General features: G+C 30.8%; 3 protein-coding genes across 5 annotated transcripts; 2 read left to right on the top strand and 1 right to left on the bottom strand.

Annotated features, from left to right (window-relative positions):
* Positions 1 to 1,265: 1,265 nt before the first annotated feature.
* Positions 1,266 to 4,854, top strand: LOC148194759 (G-box-binding factor 4-like). Of its 3 annotated transcripts, none has more exons than XR_015781745.1 (5): positions 1,266 to 2,079; positions 2,174 to 2,245; positions 2,545 to 3,287; positions 3,684 to 3,713; positions 4,193 to 4,854. XR_015781745.1 is itself a non-coding variant. In XM_088097612.1 (4 exons), exons 1-4 carry the CDS (start codon positions 1,540 to 1,542, stop codon positions 4,271 to 4,273), a joined length of 723 nt encoding a protein of 240 aa, XP_087953738.1. In that variant the 5' UTR covers positions 1,276 to 1,539; the 3' UTR covers positions 4,274 to 4,854. The 3 variants fall into 3 exon arrangements, 1 of the variants encoding a protein (XP_087953738.1); XR_015781746.1 differs by lacking the exon at positions 2,545 to 3,287 and adding an exon at positions 2,336 to 2,544 and having other exon boundaries at positions 1,271 to 2,079; XM_088097612.1 differs by lacking the exon at positions 2,545 to 3,287 and having other exon boundaries at positions 1,276 to 2,079.
* A 1,695-nt stretch (positions 4,855 to 6,549) lies between these two features.
* LOC148194758 (uncharacterized) lies at positions 6,550 to 9,302 on the top strand. The gene is made up of 4 exons (XM_088096062.1): positions 6,550 to 6,901; positions 6,998 to 7,101; positions 7,182 to 7,565; positions 9,042 to 9,302. Exons 1-4 carry the CDS (start codon positions 6,775 to 6,777, stop codon positions 9,102 to 9,104), a joined length of 678 nt encoding a protein of 225 aa, XP_087952188.1. The 5' UTR covers positions 6,550 to 6,774; the 3' UTR covers positions 9,105 to 9,302.
* An 8,879-nt stretch (positions 9,303 to 18,181) lies between these two features.
* Positions 18,182 to 20,399, bottom strand: LOC148194757 (uncharacterized). The gene is made up of 3 exons (XM_088096304.1): positions 20,300 to 20,399; positions 19,587 to 19,730; positions 18,182 to 18,374 (listed from the first exon to the last, which is right to left on the bottom strand). Exons 1-3 carry the CDS (start codon positions 20,377 to 20,379, stop codon positions 18,272 to 18,274), a joined length of 327 nt encoding a protein of 108 aa, XP_087952430.1. The 5' UTR covers positions 20,380 to 20,399; the 3' UTR covers positions 18,182 to 18,271.
* Between the last annotated feature and the right edge of the window lie 229 nt (positions 20,400 to 20,628).

Here is a 20,628-nt window from a genome sequence, read left to right as displayed (position 1 = left end):
CTACGCTACATCGCCAAGTGTTTGCTCTAATGTCAAGCAGAAGGGATCGGTATTTCAACTGGTAATTATTAATTATGAAGTGTGGTTAACAATAATAGAAGCAGTGGTACATGAAAATTATCATCTTATCATCTCGATTAATTAAATAAGTGATTTTCTATCATCTAGAAGGGTTGATTTTAGAATAGGGTAGGCACAATATGTGAATTACACGCGTAGGATATATGGGAGCTGGATGCTCCACGCGTAGAAAGGACTTAGCATCACCGATCAGTAAACGACATAAGAATGAGCGATGCATAAAATTAGACGCAAACTTTTGGAGGTTTTGAGCACAAAGATACTCAACCGCTTATAGTCCCACAAGAAAATGGATGTGTGTGGGTGCGTGCAAAGTTCAATTTCGGACAAAGGAGTTTAAGACTTATATGAATATGCATGCTGCTCTTTCACAATTTTCTGATGATTTGCAAAGGAGATTACTTAATACAGGATACATACTATATTATTTATTACAAGAATCATGTATTTTTGTAACTCTTCCTTTCCCGTGAGTTTCATTCTGCTTTAAGTTAAACATATTTATGGTCTGTGTTTGAGCTGGGATAAGTCATTGTACTAAAATATTTGTTTTGATTCTTATTTTTGGTCTTCATTACCCATAAGCAAGAGAAGGTAACTAAACGCGTCACTGTAATTATTATTTATCTAATAGAATAGTAATACAGTACATAAGTTATATATATGAAAATAATTTTCTCGTATTAAAAAAAAATTATGTCAATTCATTACAATGATAAATTTGTAAATCAATTTAATCTGTCGTCATTTGAAAATATTAAGATATTCTTAAAGCACACGCATAGCTTCGATGTAATTTTTAGACATCCGAAATCTCCTAATTGAATGTAGAGTAAATATTAATACATGAATTCAATAATTGATTAAAAAATCTTTGGGGACCTATAATCTCAATCTCGTAAAATTCACATAAATATATCTTTCCCAATTACATTTTATATAAAACACATTTTACTTTAAAAAATATAAAAAAGCAATTAAATATATCAGAATATTTTCTACAAATTTTTATAATAATCATATTCACTAAGAAATACACTATTGAAATCAAAACAAATTTCTCTCTTCGTCTTAGCGACCTCGAAAATGAAAGCAGTTTTCCTTTTGCTTCTTTTTGGAGGCAGAATCTTTTCATTGAAACGAAAGACAGATTTAATAAAATTTAAAATAAATTACAGCGAAAATGCCAAATACGAGATATTTTATAAAAATGTAAAAAGGAGTAACTAAAGTGACTTTGACGATGGTCTATTTAAATAAATAAAATGGTAGAAGGAAAAGAGTAATAGAAGAAGAGTAAAACCAAAAACAGCCCACGCAAGGCCTTGGGGATGGGGGGTTTCTACTCTGCAGCTTGCACACTCTAACTTGTTCACTTTCAAATTCCAAATTGCAAATCCCAAAACCAAAACCCTAGGAGAGAGACACGGAGACACGGAGACACTGAATGATTGATTGATGGCATCTTCCAAGTTAATGGCTTCTTCCCATTCACGGAACTCAGAGTCCTCCTCTCCTTCTCCCACGCCTCAATTTACCACCACCAACTTCATCCCCATCTCCGACGCCGCCGTCACCGCCGCCCCCAAGACCGTCGATGATGTGTGGCGGGAGATCGTGGCCGGAGACCGCCGCGAATGCAAGGAAGAGGCTCCTGACGACGAGATGATGACTCTCGAAGACTTCCTCGCCAAGGCCGGCGCAGTCGACGATGACAACAATGAAGAAGTCGATTGCGACATGAAGATTCCAATGCCCCTCACGGAGAGGCTTGGCAGCGGCGTCTTCGCCTTCGATCCCCTCCTCGCCGCGACGCCGTTTCAGGATGGAGTGGAAGGCTCCGTCATAGGGTTCGGGAACGGCGTGGAGGTGGTTGAAGGCGGGAGAGGAAAGAGAGCACGTCCCGTTTTGGAACAGTTGGATAAGGCAGCGCAACAGAGACAGAGGAGGATGATTAAAAACAGAGAATCTGCTGCTAGGTCTCGGGAACGCAAGCAGGTATCTGTAGTGATGTGGATATGGTATATATGTGTGTTTGTTTCAGTGTATTTGACTTTTCGTTGTTGGTTGTGATGTGAATTCGTTATTCCAGGCTTACCAAGTGGAATTAGAGTCCTTGGCGGTGAAACTAGAGGAGGAAAACGACAAGCTCTTGAAGGAAAAGGTGCTTTAGTTTTCATTGTTTTGAAGTTTTGTCCCGGGGGTACTTTCAGTTTTCATTAGCCATGCTACTTGTTTTTTGTAATCATTGCAGGAGACAATAAGTTTTGTTATGTGTTGAACTTGAAAGTTGAAACCCTTCCAGTGCTGACTTTTCGTTTTTGGTTTGATTTGGCTGATCATTGATTGGGTTTTTGGCCTGGTCTTGTTCCCTGACCTGGTTCCGTTACCTTGCTGTTGGGTGCTATCTATTAATATTTCGGATTGCATTGATGGACTTTCCTTTCGTAAACACGCTTCCAGGTCATATTTTTCTCTCGCTTTCATCATAAATGGGTTCAGTGTTATTCTCTATTTCTAATTCCGTCACACCTGAAGTCATCCTTGCTTAAGTATAACCTGTCTTGTTTCTTGGCATCTGCTTATGCAGTAAATGTTTCTGAAGCCATGAATATTTTGTAGTTAATGCTGTCTTATCATTGGAATAAAATGTCTGAGCGATTGTGCTCCCAGTTGCTTTAATGCTGTTACAATTATGATCCAATTGTAATCACTTTTACCCTCTCTCTTATATTGTAGACACGTATCTCACATTTTTAGATGCTTGTACAAAATTGGGATAGGTTTGATATTAGTAATAAACAAACTTTGGTTAACCTGTCACCACTTTTTTGTTGACATTGTATTTGATGCTCGCCTTGAACTTTTTAGATATGGGAGGATTTTTTCTGTCATATTTTGAGAAATAATTTTGTATACCTTTTATGTACGATTTTTACACCAATATATTTTGACAAAATGTTGTAATCTTACCACTATTATTTTTCATACAAGTGTGATAACTTCACCGGTGTTTTATAAACAGATATGTTTACCATTGCCCATTGTTAAGAATGCTTGTATTATTTTTTATGTTGAAATATCACTGTTTCCCTCATTGATTGTTCACTGAAATTAGTGATATGTGGGCAATGGCACCGCCTTTTTCCAATTACAAACATGGGCCGGGGGAATGGGACACTGTTGATTGAAGTTCACAGAATTGGGTCAGTGCATAATCTTCAATCTATAATGTCGAGTCCGCTCTCTACCTCCATTCTTGGGATGGGGAAATGTCTATTTCTGCCTCAGAATTCAGTCTCTATCTATACCTGAGCCATGATGTTCTGATTTTTATTCCCTAAACACTTGCTTAGGGTCTTGTTTTCACTGCTAACACGTTTGAATTTGGAATGTTTCTTCAAGCATTTTGGGTTGCAAACAGCCCACATTTTGGACTGTATTCCAAAACAGAGGATGTAACTTGTAAGGGGTTTGAGTGTAGCCTGTAATACAAGTTCTACTTTTGTGTCTCATTTCCTTTTGTCCATTTGCCTTGGTAGCTTTAGAGTTTATTATGTATTTTTACCCTCTAATCTCTTACTAAAGATTTTATTGTGCAGGCCGAGAGGAAAAAAGAGAGGTACAAGCAGGTACTGATTTGTTCTAAGAACTTAGTAAGCTTTTTGACGATTTTGGTGAAAATGTTTATGATAATAATTTGAATATTGCTTTGAAGGCATTTTTTCTCTGTTGATACTGGTATAATATATTATTGGTAAATATTTCTTCTAGATATTTTGTCTGAAAACATAACTGGTAATTAGTCATGAATACAAACATGTTTTATTGGATTATGAAGGTTGTTTGTATATGATATAAGATATAGAAAATTAACCCAGTGCTCATACTGAATTTATTATCGATAGTGCCCATAATGATTTAATAGAGATGCAATGCAACAAAACTGGTCTGCCATGTATGATGATATTAGACCTAGCTGTGTTGTTTCATGAAGCTTGTAGCATTGGATTGTTTGCTATCTTGTGACTATATTAAAGTGTGTTTATAGAATAGATGTTCGCTGTAGAAAGTGATTGGATTACGACTGACCTTTGGCGTTTTTGGGCAGCTAATGGAAAAAGTACTCCCTGTAGCGCAGAAACAAAAGCCGCCGTGTATACTCCGTAGGGCTCGCTCCTTGCAGTGGTAGATAAAATTTGCTAGTTGTGCAGCTGCATGACAGTTACTGAATTAGTCCCATCAGTGGTGGGGGAAGTAATAACAGGACCAAACTAATCATCATGTCTTAAATGATAGTTCTCAGCCTAACGGTTAGTGTCAAGGGCGATCTTGTTTAATGATACGAAGAGATAGATAGAAGGAATTGAATCGGAAGGGCTAAGGAAAATTCCTTATTGCGTGAGAAACAGCAGTTACTTATTCGTAGGTGTAAAAACAGAAATATGGAGTTGGATCATGTAGTTTTAGATGAGTTTGACTTCCTGGTCTCTCTCCCCTATGCAGTGTCAATGTGTAATAGTAGATAGCAAAGGGGATTTGCAGACGAGTATATATCTTTATTTGGAGAAAAGTCTATAGAAATTGTTAATGCGACCTGTAAAAGCGTTATAGTATGGAAAATTCTTGTGCGTGTGAAAGATAATCTCTGATGTCCGGAGATACGGGAGTATTTCAGTCTCAACTTAAGAACCCGATTCTGTTGTAAAATACCAACGAGCGCTGTTCTTGACGCGAATAATTTATTGATTTTATTGTAATTCTTTTTTGTTATCCGTAGGCCTCTTTTAGAAAACCGAAGTTAATTATAATGATTCTATAAATTGACAGAGTTCTTGAGAAGCGAGAGGCAAATGAGGAGAAAATATTAAATAGACCAAAGACAATAAATATGATGCTTCCTCTTTGTCGTTGCTATCCTTGTGGTCTCGTTATCTGTATGTTGGACCACGTGCTGAGATTAAATGAAAGCAAAGCTGCCACCTTAGGGAAAGACATGGAGCCTTATGTTTTTTACTGTCCCTACTTCCATAGAGCAATTGTTGTACCATTTTACAGCAAGAACATTACTCACAATTGTCAATGTTAAAAATTAAAGTCACAGTTCTGTAGTTCAGAGCTCTAACAGTAAGAGGATATACTAATAAATGATATTGGGGACACATCAGTTAGTTTAAAAAGAAAATGAATCACGTGGTTGATAAAAAAGTTTTCCATTAATTATAATATTCGATATTCTTAATTTCTTTCTCTCTCTTCTATATCATTAGACTATTAATGAGAGCTGTTTATAAAATTACCTATAAATAAAAAAAAATATTATTTCAATATGATACTGAAAACAAATAATTTGAAAATAAAAATTGTTTAAGTAAACAACTTTCTCTAATTTATGAACATTTTTAATTTTAAGTAATTCACATTACTGATATTTATATTAAAATAATATTTTTTATTTTAAAACAACTTTTGTAAACAACTTCCAAGATGTTATATAGCCCATGTATTGACAAAAGAAGAAAAATAAAACGAAGTGTTTGTAATATAAGAGGAAGCGTGACAAAGAAGAACATATTATAATACTTTACGAGACCCATACATTCTTGGAATAGATTTAATATAGTATATTATTGGCATTTCATTCTCCAAGTAATTGTGGCGTGTAGGTTTTTGTTTGGTCGTAACTTATTTGATTGAGATGATATCACACTTATGCACAAAAAGTATTATGGATATAAGAAAGATTGTAAGAGAAGAGTTATATTATACTAATGTAATATAAAGAAGTTAAAAATGACCTCAACCCTCCCAAAAAATAAAAATAAAAATGTAGCTCCCTGATCAAAATATTATTTATTTATTTATTATAAACGATAAAATCTCAAAAAAAAAATTTACATCTAACCTAAAAAGGACCACACTTTTACATAAAATTAAAATGCCAAGCCCTTTTACTATCAACTTGTATTATTATTATTTTTCTCTCTATATTACCAATGATATTATTAAATAAAAATTGTTAGCATTCAAGCAGAAGGAAAAAAAAAAGGATTTGTTGAAAACTTTATTCCCGGTATTGCATCAAAGTGTGAGTAACATTGCATCGTAGAAAGTAGGGAGCAAAACTTCGTTCAAAATAAAAGGGGTAAAGGAGAAAGGCAATTTTTATTTCTCAGCACCCAAGAAGAAGGGGTTTTTTGAATTGAAAAAAGAAATCAGTATTGACCACATTATTGACTGCAGGTTTATAATCACAGCACTAATCATTTTAGAATTATAATCCCCATCATCATACTTCAGAACCCAAAAAACTTCCTAGTGATTGCGTTCCTGTCCATTTTTTCAACCTCTTTTGCCACAATTTTGAGATTAGATTTTTCAGAAACAAAATCTCACAACCTTTTGCTGTGTAAAATAATAATATTAGCACCCCCTTCCCAACACCCATGTCTGGCACCCATTCAAACTCTTCCTTATCAAAAAGCCAAACACACCTGACAATTTAACAGTCTCCTTCCCCACACACACTCTCTCTCTCTCTTCCACATCAAACACAGTTTTCAAAATCCTCTTTCTTTTGCCATTCCATAATTACCCAGAGAGCCGAGAGCCGAGCCAGAAATAAATACAACACTACACCAGCAAACCCTCCCTATTTCAGTTTCCCTTCAAAATCAAACCACATTCATCACAATGCATTTCCCCATTCTCTTTCTCCTTCTCCTACCTTCCCTCTTCAAGCTTTCACATTCAGCCACAATTCTCGTAGACGGATCTTCAGAGTGGAAGAACCCCACAGTTTCCATCGGTGATTCCATCAGTAAGTGTCAACACCCAGATTTGGAATCTACATAAACAATGTATAACAATCTCTACCACTAGCATCTAACATCACTCTGCCTCTTCTCTTTCTCAGTTTTCAAGCACAAACAACATTTCAACCTCTACATTTTCAAGAACGAGAAAGCCTACAATCTCTGCAATATCACCCAAGCCACTCTTCTCACCAACCCCTACACGGTAAGACCCTTAAAGCCTCATTCTTTACTTTCAGCGGCGTTATCTTTTCCAATTTCCTTAACCAAGATAATGTTTTTCAGTGGCATCCATCACGACCCGGTTTCTTCTATTTTACCTTCCACGATGGGTCACTCAGGGCATGCAAAGATTCTGAAAAGCTAGCCATAGAAGTTGCTTCTTCAGCAACGGTTCCAGAACCTTCTCCAGTGGCAACACCAGCTCCTTCTTCTGGTGGAGAGGTACCATCTTCCCCTTCATTTCCGTGGCCGTTTCGTCCACATCAAGCTGCTTCTTCACCTGGCCCAGCACCACAAGCACAAGCAGGTTCACCGGTGACGGTTCCGTTAGTGCCAGATAAAGGTGGCATGCCCTTCATTAACAGCAATCCTGCGGTTCCTCTGCCTACCGGTGAAGTTGATTCTGCCACCATACGCCCCATACCCACCTCTGGCCATCCAGGACAGGTGCCCATACCATACTTCTCTTTCTCTCTACTAAAGCAACCACGCATTTATTGTGCAGCGTTTCTATTTTTGTTGTTTCTGTGTCATGCACTTTCCCTTAGTTTGCACAAACAATAAATTGTAGACCATGTGCAAGATTTTGAAAAAAGCTTCCCAGCTGCAATTTCCACCCCAATGTCTAGTTTTTGGAGTGATTGCAACCGCAGTCAGACTTCAACATTAGCAACAATAGTTATATTTATCTGCAATTTCTTCCAATATCATGAAACACGAAGAAACTGCACCCGCGAACATGATTTAAATTTTACCATAATGCTATCTGAGGTTTTAAATTACTATTGTAGTCATAATTTTATTACAAACAGTTGACAATACAGAAGACTATAGATAAATATGTAGATATAATATAACTACAATAGTGATGGGTGACTGTAAAGTAAAAAAGAAATCATTGATATTGTGACTGAAATTGTTCTGACACAGTTTTTAAAAGGATAAAATTATGGTGTCAATTTTTTCATTAGGTTGAAAGTAGATCAGCACACTAATAAATAAATAATAAATTAATGATAAAATGATGGAAAATGATACTTGAACAACCATTTTTGACAACATTTAGACACGCGCACACGTGTCAAAATCTGAGTGGTCCAGTTGGAAAAATTAAATGAAAATGGACCACTCAGATTTTGACACGTGTGCGCGTGTCTAAATGTTGTCAAAAATGGTTGTTCAAGTGTCATTTTCCTAAAATGATACATGTATGGTGTTAAAATATTATAAAAATATCTGTGTTAAAATATCTTTTTTTCTTTTGGTTATTTCTCGGTCCGTTTTAGTCCAATGTTTTCGTGCGTGTTTTAGTTATAGTGTCTTACGTGATGTATTTGCAACATGCAAATGAACCATAAATGTTGTGTTATGGTATAATTGATGTTATTGCTCATAAATGTGTGTATCTAAATGTGGTCATTAGCCACGAAAGTGCACACAGATAATAAATATTATGCTGTCTTTTAACTGATGTTAGTGCACCTAAATGTGTATCTATGTGTGTACCTAAATGTGGTTTATTAATTAGCTACAAAAGTGCAGATAAATCATAAATGTTATTCTGTCTTTCAATTGATGTCAGTGCACCTAAATGTGTATCTATCTGCGTACCTAAATTTGGTGTAACAGCTACAAAAACAAAAATCATTAACGTTATGTTGTCTTTTAATTGAAGTTAATGCATTCGTATCTATGCATGTACCAAAATGTGGTATATCAGCAAGAAACATGCAACATAAATCATAAATGTTACGTTATGTTGGTGCACCTAAATTTGTGTGTGTATGTGGTACCTAATGTGAATACTTATTAGGCAGAAACTTGCACATAAATGATGAATGTGGTTATTTTGACGTGAGAAGTGGGGTTGATGCATTACTGATTGGAAGTTGGATTGTGTTGTTGTGGTGTGGGTGAGTGCAGATGATGATTGGGTCATTTGGAGTTGGCATTGCTGTGCACATCTTGGTTTTACTGCTGCTGTGAGATGAAGAGAAAAAGAGAGAGTTGGAGCGCAATTTATGCAGAGAAAGAGAACGGGAAGCCAATGGGTCTAAAGTAGCTTTAAGAGTGATGATTATACCATGTATTAAGATGCTCTTACATTCTACTTTGGAATGGTTGCCACTTTTTGTTCCTTGGTTTAAGAAACCAATCGATTACTGCAATTGCTTTTCTCTTTTCCTTCTGATTCCCTCTTGCTTTTCATGGTGATGGTACAATATGGGGTCCTACCTTCACCACTGCATCAAACATGGCACCTTTATGGTGGGGAAACTCTGATGTCAGGCCACTTTCCAACACATACCTCACACCTCAAAATTCCATCCATCTATATATAAAATTCGAGCACTTAAGCAAGTTTTTTTCAAATTGTTTTCATATTATATTATTTATTGATTTTGTTGAATTTCAATCAAGTTTCTTAAATATGACTCTTCTAAACTTCAATCAAATCAATTTATTTTAAACAAAAATCAAAGATGAATATTTTATGTTTTACAATAAACTAAATAAATAATATGGTTAAAAAGATAATAAAACCATTTTGAAAACTATGAAATATGAAACTGTTAAACAACTTGGGAGAAGGTGGGTTGAGAATTTATCTTTTGGAAAACATTAATAAATTTTTCGAATTATTATACTGTTTTTAAAGTTTTTCTTCGTAAAGTAAATGCAGTGATTTTTTAATTAAATTAAATAATAATGGTCTTAAAACCAAGAAAGAAAATGGTCATCTATTTAATGTTTATCAAATTTCTAAAAATTATTAGACTTAACAAATGAATACTTTTTAATAATGAAAACAATAGTAACTAGAATGATCACTCTCAATAAAATTAATTACTTACATTTCCGTTGTAATTATTATTTATGTCAATGGAAGAAAAAAAAACCATGTGCAATAAAAAAATTTATTGTGTTTATCACTTTATTTATATTTATTTATTCATTTTTGCTTGTGTATTACTGTTTCGACGTCAATCGTTTCAAAGAATAGGTTGATTTCGTTTTATTTGTTGTTTTAAAAAATTAAAATATCAATTTTGTTAATATATTTATTAACTAAAGTTTTGAAAAATAAAACATAAATTATATTTAATATTTATGTGTACTTATGTAGTAAAAACTAAATAGAGGTGGTTACGAGCCGTTTAAATTAGTACATGTAGAAGCCCATCTCGAAAATAGTCTCCATCTTAAACAAATTTCATTCCTCCAGTACCTGTAGACTACATGGGTAAGGTTAGAAAACACAAAAAAAAATTCATTATAATATAATTATTGACATATTTAAGTGTTTTAACAAATAAAAAATATACTTAATCAACTTCTTAATTAAAAATAATAAATTAATTTTGAATAGAGAGTATATTCAATCTTAAAATACTAAATAAAAACAAAATCAATGTTTTTGTTAAAAGTGTTTGATGTCATTGATAGTACAGTTGAATCTTACAGTTTTTCAGTTTTTGAATATTTATCCATTCAAATGTAGAATATATTGTAAATAATAAAGAAATAAGAAATAAGAAATATATTAAAAATTATAATTTAAACTTTAAAGATAACTTTTCTATATATCATTTGCTTTTTGTCGGGGTTTCTTCTTCTACTTTCAGCTTTTCTTTTGCACCCCAAATTTTTTCTCCATACTAGTTACATCCTTCTAAATAAAATATTAAATTAAGTAATAAATAATTGTTATTTACCAAACAGTAATCTATCAAATTTTAAAATTCCAAATTCGATTAAGCACTTTATCTCAAAATTTAATTAAAATCATTTTCGAATTTAAAATCCGATTAAAAATTCTATCATCTAAAATGAAATATTTTTCTTTAAGTTTTATATAAGCCCATGAAAACTCCTTCCTCAAGAAGATACCGTAGTCTCTTACTAGTTTCATCCTGTATAAAATTTTTCATTAGAGATATCTAATGTTATACCAAATTTATAACAAACAAAATAAATAAAATTAACAAAAATAAAACAAAATTACAAGCCATTCAAATAAATTTTAAAAATTATATATATATATATATATATATATATATATATATATATATATATATATATATCGAATTTTGAATTTCAAAAAAATCTTAATTAGATTTTGAAATTTGATATATTTTAAACTAAATCTCGAAATCTATTTTAAAAATATATAGAATTTTTATTCTAGATTTTAAAATCTAATATTTTATTATGAAATTTGATAGTTTTTTTTAGTACTGTCAAATTTTAAATATTACTAAAGGATAAAAGAAGAACGGAGGTGAAGGAAACAATACGGTAGTGGACGGAGTCCGTTTTCACAATAATGGTCTTTCTAAATTAAATTTTGAAATCTCTTAATCAAATTTTAAAATTTAATGATTTTCTAAACGTAAATTTGAAATCCATTTTAAGACCTCCAAATCCGATGCTTTTCCTTCATGGTCTGACCTTCTACTATGAATTTCTAAATCAGTTTCATCTCTCAACCAAAACCAACCATTTAAACCGAAAAATTTTAAGGTTTTCAAATTTCGTTCATACACAAATTTTAAGGTTTTCAAATTTCGTTCATACACAAATCGTTCATACGCAGCAGACTAAAAATAAATTAAACTCTGCTGCACCAAGAAGACAGTGCGTGGAGGAGAGCGTTGTGGTTTTGTGGCAGTGACTGTGGGGGTGCACAGGAGGAGAAAGTGTTATATGGCGCACAGGAGGGTAATAAATTAGGATTTTTTATCCTGTTAGTCAAAGTCAAAGAGACCATTATGGGAATATAGAAAAGTTTGGAAGTGCAAGAAGAAATTCCATTGTTGGTGTGATAGTCCGTAGATTCTGTGTTGGGCCAAGAAAAAGGTTAGCCTTTCTGTAATGGATTTGAAATATCTAATTTAAAATATTTTGTTTGTGAATGTGTTTGTGCTCAAAAAGATAAATTGTTTTTCGATTCTCAACATGTTACGATAAAACTTGTATGAATCTTATATTTGGCTTCAACTTAGAAAAGCATTTCAATATAAACAACATGGCAAAACTCATTGTGACATTTTTGAAATAAAAATAATTCTATATAAGAAAATCACACTTGCATTTAAAATTTAGTGGCTTCAACAAAAATGTTAGTCAATATATTAGTGAATGTATTTAAAACACAATAATAACATTTCAGTTGGTTTGTATTTAAAAGTGAGTGAATACATGAACCACTCAATAAAAAAACACAAAAAAAAATAGTGATTAGAAAATTATATTTTCTGTAAGTTCTTCTCATCATTTAAACTTCATAGTTTAGTCAGTTTGATGCAAAGTTAATTTTGAATTCATGTTTAGCTCTTTACTCCCTAAAAAATATTTTCAAAATTTATCTTAATTTCAAAGTGACATATTAATTTGCTTAAAATTTGTTGAACCATAAAAACAAAAGGTGAAAACATTTCACACAAAATTTTCCTACAGTACGTACTACCGGTACACCCAGTGAGACTTCTTTTTTTCTCTCTCCCAGAAGACCAGCTGGGTCAACGGAAAACAAATAAAATAAAGGAAACGACACATACGGTTGGAAAACATGATCACCTTATCTTAATTTTTAAATGTTTATTGTTTTTAAAAACAGATAATATTCAACACTACTTTATTGACAGCGTGGTAGTCTTCTATATTAATGGTTCACTCGTCAACATTTTATTGCATTTAAATTAAGCAAAAAGTTATATAAAAGATTGCATGATTTAATTAAATATTTAAATTGGTTTGTGAAGCAACATGTAAATGTTATAATAAAATTGATTGGTAAATAAATTGGAAATAGAGCCGTTTGATTAAGATTAATAACTTTCTTGAGTACAATAATTACTCCACTCAAAGACGGTAAAACTGTAACAATATAAATTAAAAAAATTATAACTATCTTTTCTTGATTAAGTTTTTCAGATAAACTAGTTTTAAACCCACGATGTATTTTTGTGTATTTTATATATCAGTAAATATATATTATATTAAAACATATTTAGAGGTTAACAAATAATAACAATTGTTTCATATTAATAAATATAGCTTACGTATTTAATAAATAATAACAAATAATAACAAACAATAACAAATAATAACAATTGTTTCATTTTACGTATTTAATAAATATTAAATAATTAGGATACTAACTTGACTTGTTCTCATAATGAGAGTATGTTATGTGCTTTCTAAAGGGATTGGGAGAATTATATACAAATGTTAGGACTCAAATTCTTCTCATGGAACCTTTGCCTAACATCAACAAAGTTTTTTCGCTCATTCTTCATCAAGAAAGACATCTAAGTGGAAGTAGTTGTTCTGATGTAAAAATTCATACTGATAGCACTCATCAACAACAACGGAAGTCGCATGTTCTTGAAAATTCTCATTCCAATAAATGGAAACTTCATGGTAGAGTTAGAGGTAAAGGTAAAGGTAGAGCAGAGCAATGTAGATCTTTTCACAAATTGTATCACATTGCAGATGGATATTACTCAAAACATCGATATCCACTATGGATGAAACAAAAGAACAAGAACGCTATCAACGAAATTGGTGCAGAGAATAGTTTCAATCATGCTATAGAAGAAAATGATCTGAAGCATCATCAAATTGTGGTCGTGGTCAATCAAAATGATGATTCTCTCACTGATGGAAAAATTCAACAACTTCTAAAATTTCTTCAAACATCTGAAATGAAAATCAACCAAATCAGTGTTGCTAATGGTCAGCCATGTACACAACAAAGCAAGAAAGGTAATATCACTACGAATTCTTGGATCATTGATATTAGACCTATTGATCATGTTACGAATATAAAAAGTATTTACATTAGATGTCATGAAATTATATATATTCATGTTAAACTACTACATAATACATATGTTATTGCCAATTATGCATAAACCATAAAATTTTAAAATCAGATTATCTTATGTAATGTCTTGCTTATACCATAATTTATTGCCAAAACTCGTGGAATTTTTATATTGTGGAGTTCTTTCTCACATGTAATATGCCAGATTCAGAATCTGAATACATTGAAGACAATTGGTCAAATTAGTCTCCAGAGGGCTGCACCACATCTAAGAATACATGAATCTCGATTCATATGATGAGAAAGTTTGCAGATTTTGCCTAAAATATTATGTGAGGATTTGTAGTTTTTGTAAAAAAATTTGCATACGGTTAAGTATTCGTGAATGTAAACCTTTACGTTTATGTTGTGTTTTTATTTATGGGGTATACTTATGTTAGAAGATACTATATTTTCCTATTGCAAGTATATAGAGGATTGAATAGTTCTACGATTAAAGGATTTATAATTTTGTCATTTTTGAAAAAGAAATTATGTTAAATAATAATATTTTTATTAAGTATTTATGATGCCTGAGATATCAAACTCCGTTAAACTTACGTTGGGATTTTTTTATTTTTATTTGTGAATATTTTTGCTGGATGATTTTCAATCTCCTGCGATACCTATTATAATATTGAAATTGTGACATTTTCTTTATTTTCACTTTCAATCGGGTGAATGCAGTAGTGACTGAAGCGGAGCTGAGAATTTTGTATGTGTAATGCTTTCACTTTTTATTTTTATGGTTCAAATATATATATATATATATATATATATATATATAAGAGGAATGAAATATATTATTTTTAAGTATAGGAACACAATGTTTTTGGTACGAATATAAGGACTAAATAATTAATTAAATTATGATAAATAGGGAAAATATTTATGAAATAATAAAATGAGGGTTATTTTTAATTAATTAAAAAATAAATTTTCATCACCTAATTTATATGAGATTTTTTTTATTTGCTTATAAATTAAATTTATTTATAAGAAAATTCGCATATAAATGTTTATAAAAAAATCAACTGAACTGTAATTTGGTTGATTTAATGCGTAATTAATTTTTTTTTTTTGCGATTTTAGTTCTGATGTTTTACTAAATATGTAATTGATCTAACTTTTAGTTTTATATTTATACACATTTTTATTATACTCCAATAAAAATTATTATTATTATTATCATTATTATTATAACAATTATAATGGGGCTGTGAACACTGTTATAGTTACATTTACACGATAATGTTTAGTGTATATTAATTTTGATCAAATTGAAAATAAAATTAAATATTATTTTATTATGCTATTTTAGTCTAAGTTATTAAATGAGACTGATAAGGCGATTTAGAGTAAAAAACACTAAACTAACTCAACTATGAAGTTAATGATGTAAACGAGCATAAAAAAAAATTAAATTTTCTAATCCTTATATTTTGCTAAAAGTTAGAGACTTTTTGCGTTCAATGCGCAGACAATAACTTTTACATAATTAATTCTTTTCATGGCACAAAATTGATAAATTAATTTTATACTTACACTTCACAACAACATATTTTAACGAAGGAAAAATTTAAATGAAGTTTAAGCAAAATTCTAATCACTATAAATCTATAATGTTTAAAATGAATAATGATATAAGTCCAGTACTTACTGACGGTTTATAAAAACTCAGTAAATAGTGATGGTTTTGCAAACCTTAGTAAGTTGTGTTGGTTTTTAAAACCCCAATAGTGGTTTTGCAAAATTTCACCAAGTTGTGACAATTCTAGAAATCCTCTCACAAGTAGCTGTGGTTCTCCAATCCCACAACTAAATGAACTAGGAGTTTTTATTTGAGAGGTTTAATTAATAATTTACATTCTATATTAAATATTTAATTCGTTTTTTGTTTATACAATTATTTTTTATCCAATTGATTTTTTATTTTTGTAAAAAAAAATTAATTATTTTTAAATTGACGTTGACACCATTTTAAAAAGTTATGTTAAAAATTTAGATTTGTTAGATGATAAAATTTAGATCATTTTCTATTTTAGGATTCCTTTCATTTTAACATATGACACATTTATATTATAAGATAAATAAGATTTTAAATGTAATAAACCTAAATTTTATTAGTAATATTTTCAAATTGTGTTAAGACCAATTTAAAAAAAAAACTATGTTGAATTTACTTTACAAAAATAAGATACAATTTAGTTTTTAAAAAACTAAAAGAATAAACAAAACTCAATTGAGTTAAAAAAATACAAAATAACCAAAACATATAAAAACCTACATAGAAACCAAAATGAAAAGTTAACACAGATTGTTATTTGTATTTTATTTATAGACACGTATACTAGTTTTGGCTAATCCAACTTAATGTTAGTATTAGTATGTAATAGGTTTAATTGCTTCCTTTGTCCCCAGTTTGGTTGAATTGTGTCAAATTCATCCTCATTTTTAAAAAAGTTTCATTGTCGTCCTCACGTGGTATAAAAGTGTCAATTGAATCCAAACATAGAAAAAATTTGTGTCAAAGTAGTCATTTTTCCTATATCTCTGTGTCTTCCTTTCATATGTCACTTCTCTGGAGCTATGAAAAGCCTTAAATTGGATAAGGTAAAATGAATATCTGTACTTGATTGTATGAAAGGAAGACACAGATATATAGGAAAAATGACTACTTTGACACAAATTTTTTCTATGTTTGGATTCAATTGACACTTTTACACCACGTGAGGACGACAATGAAACTTTTACACCACGTGAGGATGACAATGAAACTTTTTTAAAAATGAGGATGAATTTGACACAATTCAACCAAACTGGGGACAAAGGAAGCAATTAAACCTATGTAATAAATACATATGTTCTTTAAATGTGTGAAGAGTATAATAATTAAATTGTAAGTGTTTCAGTAGGGATGTGGAGGCCGAGATACAAACCTAACAAAACTGAACTGCTTCTTCTTATGTTGTCTGTCACGATGCTTCCTTCCTCTCTTTACGTTCTGTTCCTTGGGAAAAGGTGGGCTGGGTACCTGCAAAGGCACTCCGACGCTCAAGTCAGAAAAGGGTCACCTGAATCTTTTGGTTCAAAGTGATCAAGCAGAAGAGTAATTTCTCTCTCTTAATTTCTCTAAGGGGAAAAACGTACCTTTTTTCTGGTGTGCTTTGCATATTTAAAACAGGAAAATAAACCGTTTACCTGAAAATCTGGACAGTTACCGAAGTGGACTATTTGGAAGTTGTAACTGCTAGGTCGTGTCTGATACTGAGTCAACTACCTGCGTGATTCGTGGCGTTGCATTAGCTAATATTTGTAACTGCTTATTCTTTATTGCTGAACCGTTTATTATGGTGTCGTTCACTACATGTTGACCACTGTTTGTGTCGACACAAACATATTAAATGTCGTGAGGGCGATAGATGTCGCGACATTGTCGCTGACTGACGCGACATCGTCGCTGGTTTGTGGTCTGCCAGTACGTCGACATCAACAAAATGAATGTCGACCTCACAACGATTGGCCAGGAGTGTTCGATACTCCTTTGATCGTGAGAGGGGTCGACACTCTGTCGTCCGTGGTGCTCGTCGACAGTTGGTGAATTTAGGTATCCTATGGTACAGTAAGTATCTGGATTAATATTCGTACATGACTTTTAGGATAAAGTAAACTGGATATGATATTAGAAATTAATTGGGAGATTGTTAGCGATATTTGTGTTTTGAATAAATTAAAGAATATTATAATAATATATATATAACTCATCAATTATATATATATATATATATATATATATATATATATATTATTCAAATCACATAGTAAAACATACATTTGTTCAACATTTTGAACAAACTTCCTAGTTAAAAAAGCTTGAGGTGTAGCTGAAAGTGTTTCATCATTAGACTTAAATTATACGACTATAATGATTTTTTTTATAAAAGAAATATCATGATTAACTTATTATATTGCGTGGTTTAGTTTAGTGCGTCATTTTCGCTTTTTGTTAGAAACATATATTTTTTTAATGTATTTTTCATATTATGAGAAATCTTGTATTTCAAGATTACGAAACACAAAAAAACGACATATTTATTAAATATCCAGATAAAATTAACCATAATCATGCATATTTTATTATCGAACAAAAATATAAGATTAACTGAAAATATGAAAAGGTTTGATGTGGCAACATAGAAACAAATACAAAAAAGAGAAAGAAATTAGTACAACATCCTTGTGCTTCTGAGCTTACTGAGTTGTCTTGAACGAAGTTCTCAACTCATTTGTTTTTATCTTTACCATCAGCTTCATACTTTCCACCTCGAGCTAAGTTTATTATAAATTGGAGTAAACTAGCCAAAAGGTTGGTTGTTTCGCTGCGACTACATTCAACCAATTGGAAGAAGTTGTTATAATTTGAACAGTAACAATGAGATGAGAGTAGAATGGAGCTGGAATATTATTCTAAAAAATGTAGTATTTAATCCAACTAGTGTAAACAATATGTAGACTATTTAGAGATGTTGTAAGCATTATATGCATTCATTGCAAATCTTAATTTGTGTTTGAATGAATATTTTAAGAAAGCAATTCATTCGATGAATTTTAATTTTTTTAGTTAAAATGAATTGTTTAGATAAAGAAATTAAAATTTAAGAATCTTAATATATTCCAATAAACTAAATAATAAAATTTGAAATTTATGTAAATGAAAGAAATTAAAATTTTATACCTAGTCACTTTCTTTATATATCTCTTTATACACATCGTACACGCATAGATATAAATTTTTTTGTTAAATATTATTTAATTATTTAAATTTGGATAATACTTATTTTTGTAAATTTGAATTTTAAAATAAAATTTTATCATAAAAAAGATATTTAATTATTCTATATTCAAACAAGAAAAACTAAAATATTCAAACAAGAAAAATTAAAATATAAAATATTTTAAGGTTAAATATAGTTTTAATTCATTAATTTTTAATAAAAATTGAAACTATTCTTTTTTAGTTTTGTTTTCAAAACTTTGATCCAGTCTTTTTTTCTTATAAATAAATAAATTTAATTTTTTTAACTAAATATTTTTGAAATTTATTTAAAGTTTTAAACATATTTTATACGATAGTATTTACCGTTTTCATATAAAAAACAAGTTTGAAAGTTTTCAAATAAACTTAAACATCAAATCATATTTTTGTCACAGTCAAAATTTTAAAAATATATGAATTTTATTATGAAGAAATTAAATCTTTGCCTGTCCATGCACAATGTTTAAAAAACATCCGACCAATCTTACAATACATATATTTCACTTCCACTGTCAGCCAGATCTCATACATGTTCGGTACTACCAAAAGCACATGTCAACCACTTAGGCTTAATAAATAGTTTGAAGCCCCAACTTCAATTTAAGCATTCTAAAAGTTGTAAGTGTTAATCACTGACAATGTTGATTAATGTTCCGGGTGACTTTGGAAATGTATGTGAGATTTTGGTGCAAAAACAAGTGAATAATACCCTATCAAACACATGTGCATATTGTAAAAGTCTAAATAAATTTAGATTGCAAGATCTTTGTGAAAGTAATACCAGATAATTTCAGCGTTTTCAAGATTTTGTATGCCCTTTCCTTCACTTTTGAACGAATTGGAAATTCCTCCGGAGTGAACTTTTAAACCTTTAGCTTTTTGTGCCGAACCATCACCCTTATAGAATGAATTGTGTACTCTCGATCTGCATACAAAATTAATGTTAACTTGAGACCATTTATTAGTGAGGTAATTATAATTAAAAGAAAATGATGGGAAGGTGAAAATCTAGGATATTTCAATTATTGGAAATTTCAATGATTAGATACATGTATGACATCGAAGGACGGTAGCCACATCACCAGCACATATAAAACCATTTTCTTTGTGTCAACATGATTAAACATAAAATCTTGTAAATAATTTACTCCCCCATATTTATTAAGTAATTTAGTCAACAATATATACTGACTATAACTCAGATGGATAATAGTAAGATCAACATGTCAAGGGATAAATTGAAACTATTTATTATGTAGAGACTTATTATTCCATGAATAAATTAAATGTTTTGTATATATAATATGGAATATACATGAATTGATATAATTAGAACTATATACATAAATACCATTCCTCTCCCATCATCTAAATTCTAATTATCTATCACCTCTCAATTAACTTAAAGAGTTAGAATCAATAAAGTAGAAAAAATTTGACTGTTTTAACTTCTTTTTTTATATGAAGCAAAGTATGAAAATGGATTATCCATACCTTGTTAGCCACATGAAAATAACAAAGATGACAGCCAACAGAACATAGACAAGGAAACTCTGATCCAGCATAATTTGCATCTTAGATAATCGAAAGTGAGATTAGCAGATAGGGTAGAAGAATTATCCAAGTATGCATATATTTATAGGATCCAGATAGGTGTGTTTCAATAAAAAAAATGGTTTTAAAAAAGACTAAACACATGCTACTTTCTTATTGAAAAAGGAGGGAATGGGTCATATAAAAATTCCAAAACGTGTTTGCATAATTTACCACTATAAAGAATGGTATTTCTTAATGCAAATTGCATCTCAAATTTTATTATGTTA

The sequence above is a fragment of the Vigna umbellata genome, chromosome 8 (assembly GCF_029865625.1).
Source record: "Vigna umbellata cultivar VRB3 chromosome 8, Vumbellata_1.0, whole genome shotgun sequence".
NCBI lineage: Eukaryota > Viridiplantae > Streptophyta > Magnoliopsida > Fabales > Fabaceae > Vigna > Vigna umbellata.
Note: the sequence above shows the minus strand (reverse complement) of the source record. Positions and strands in the feature narration are given on the sequence as shown.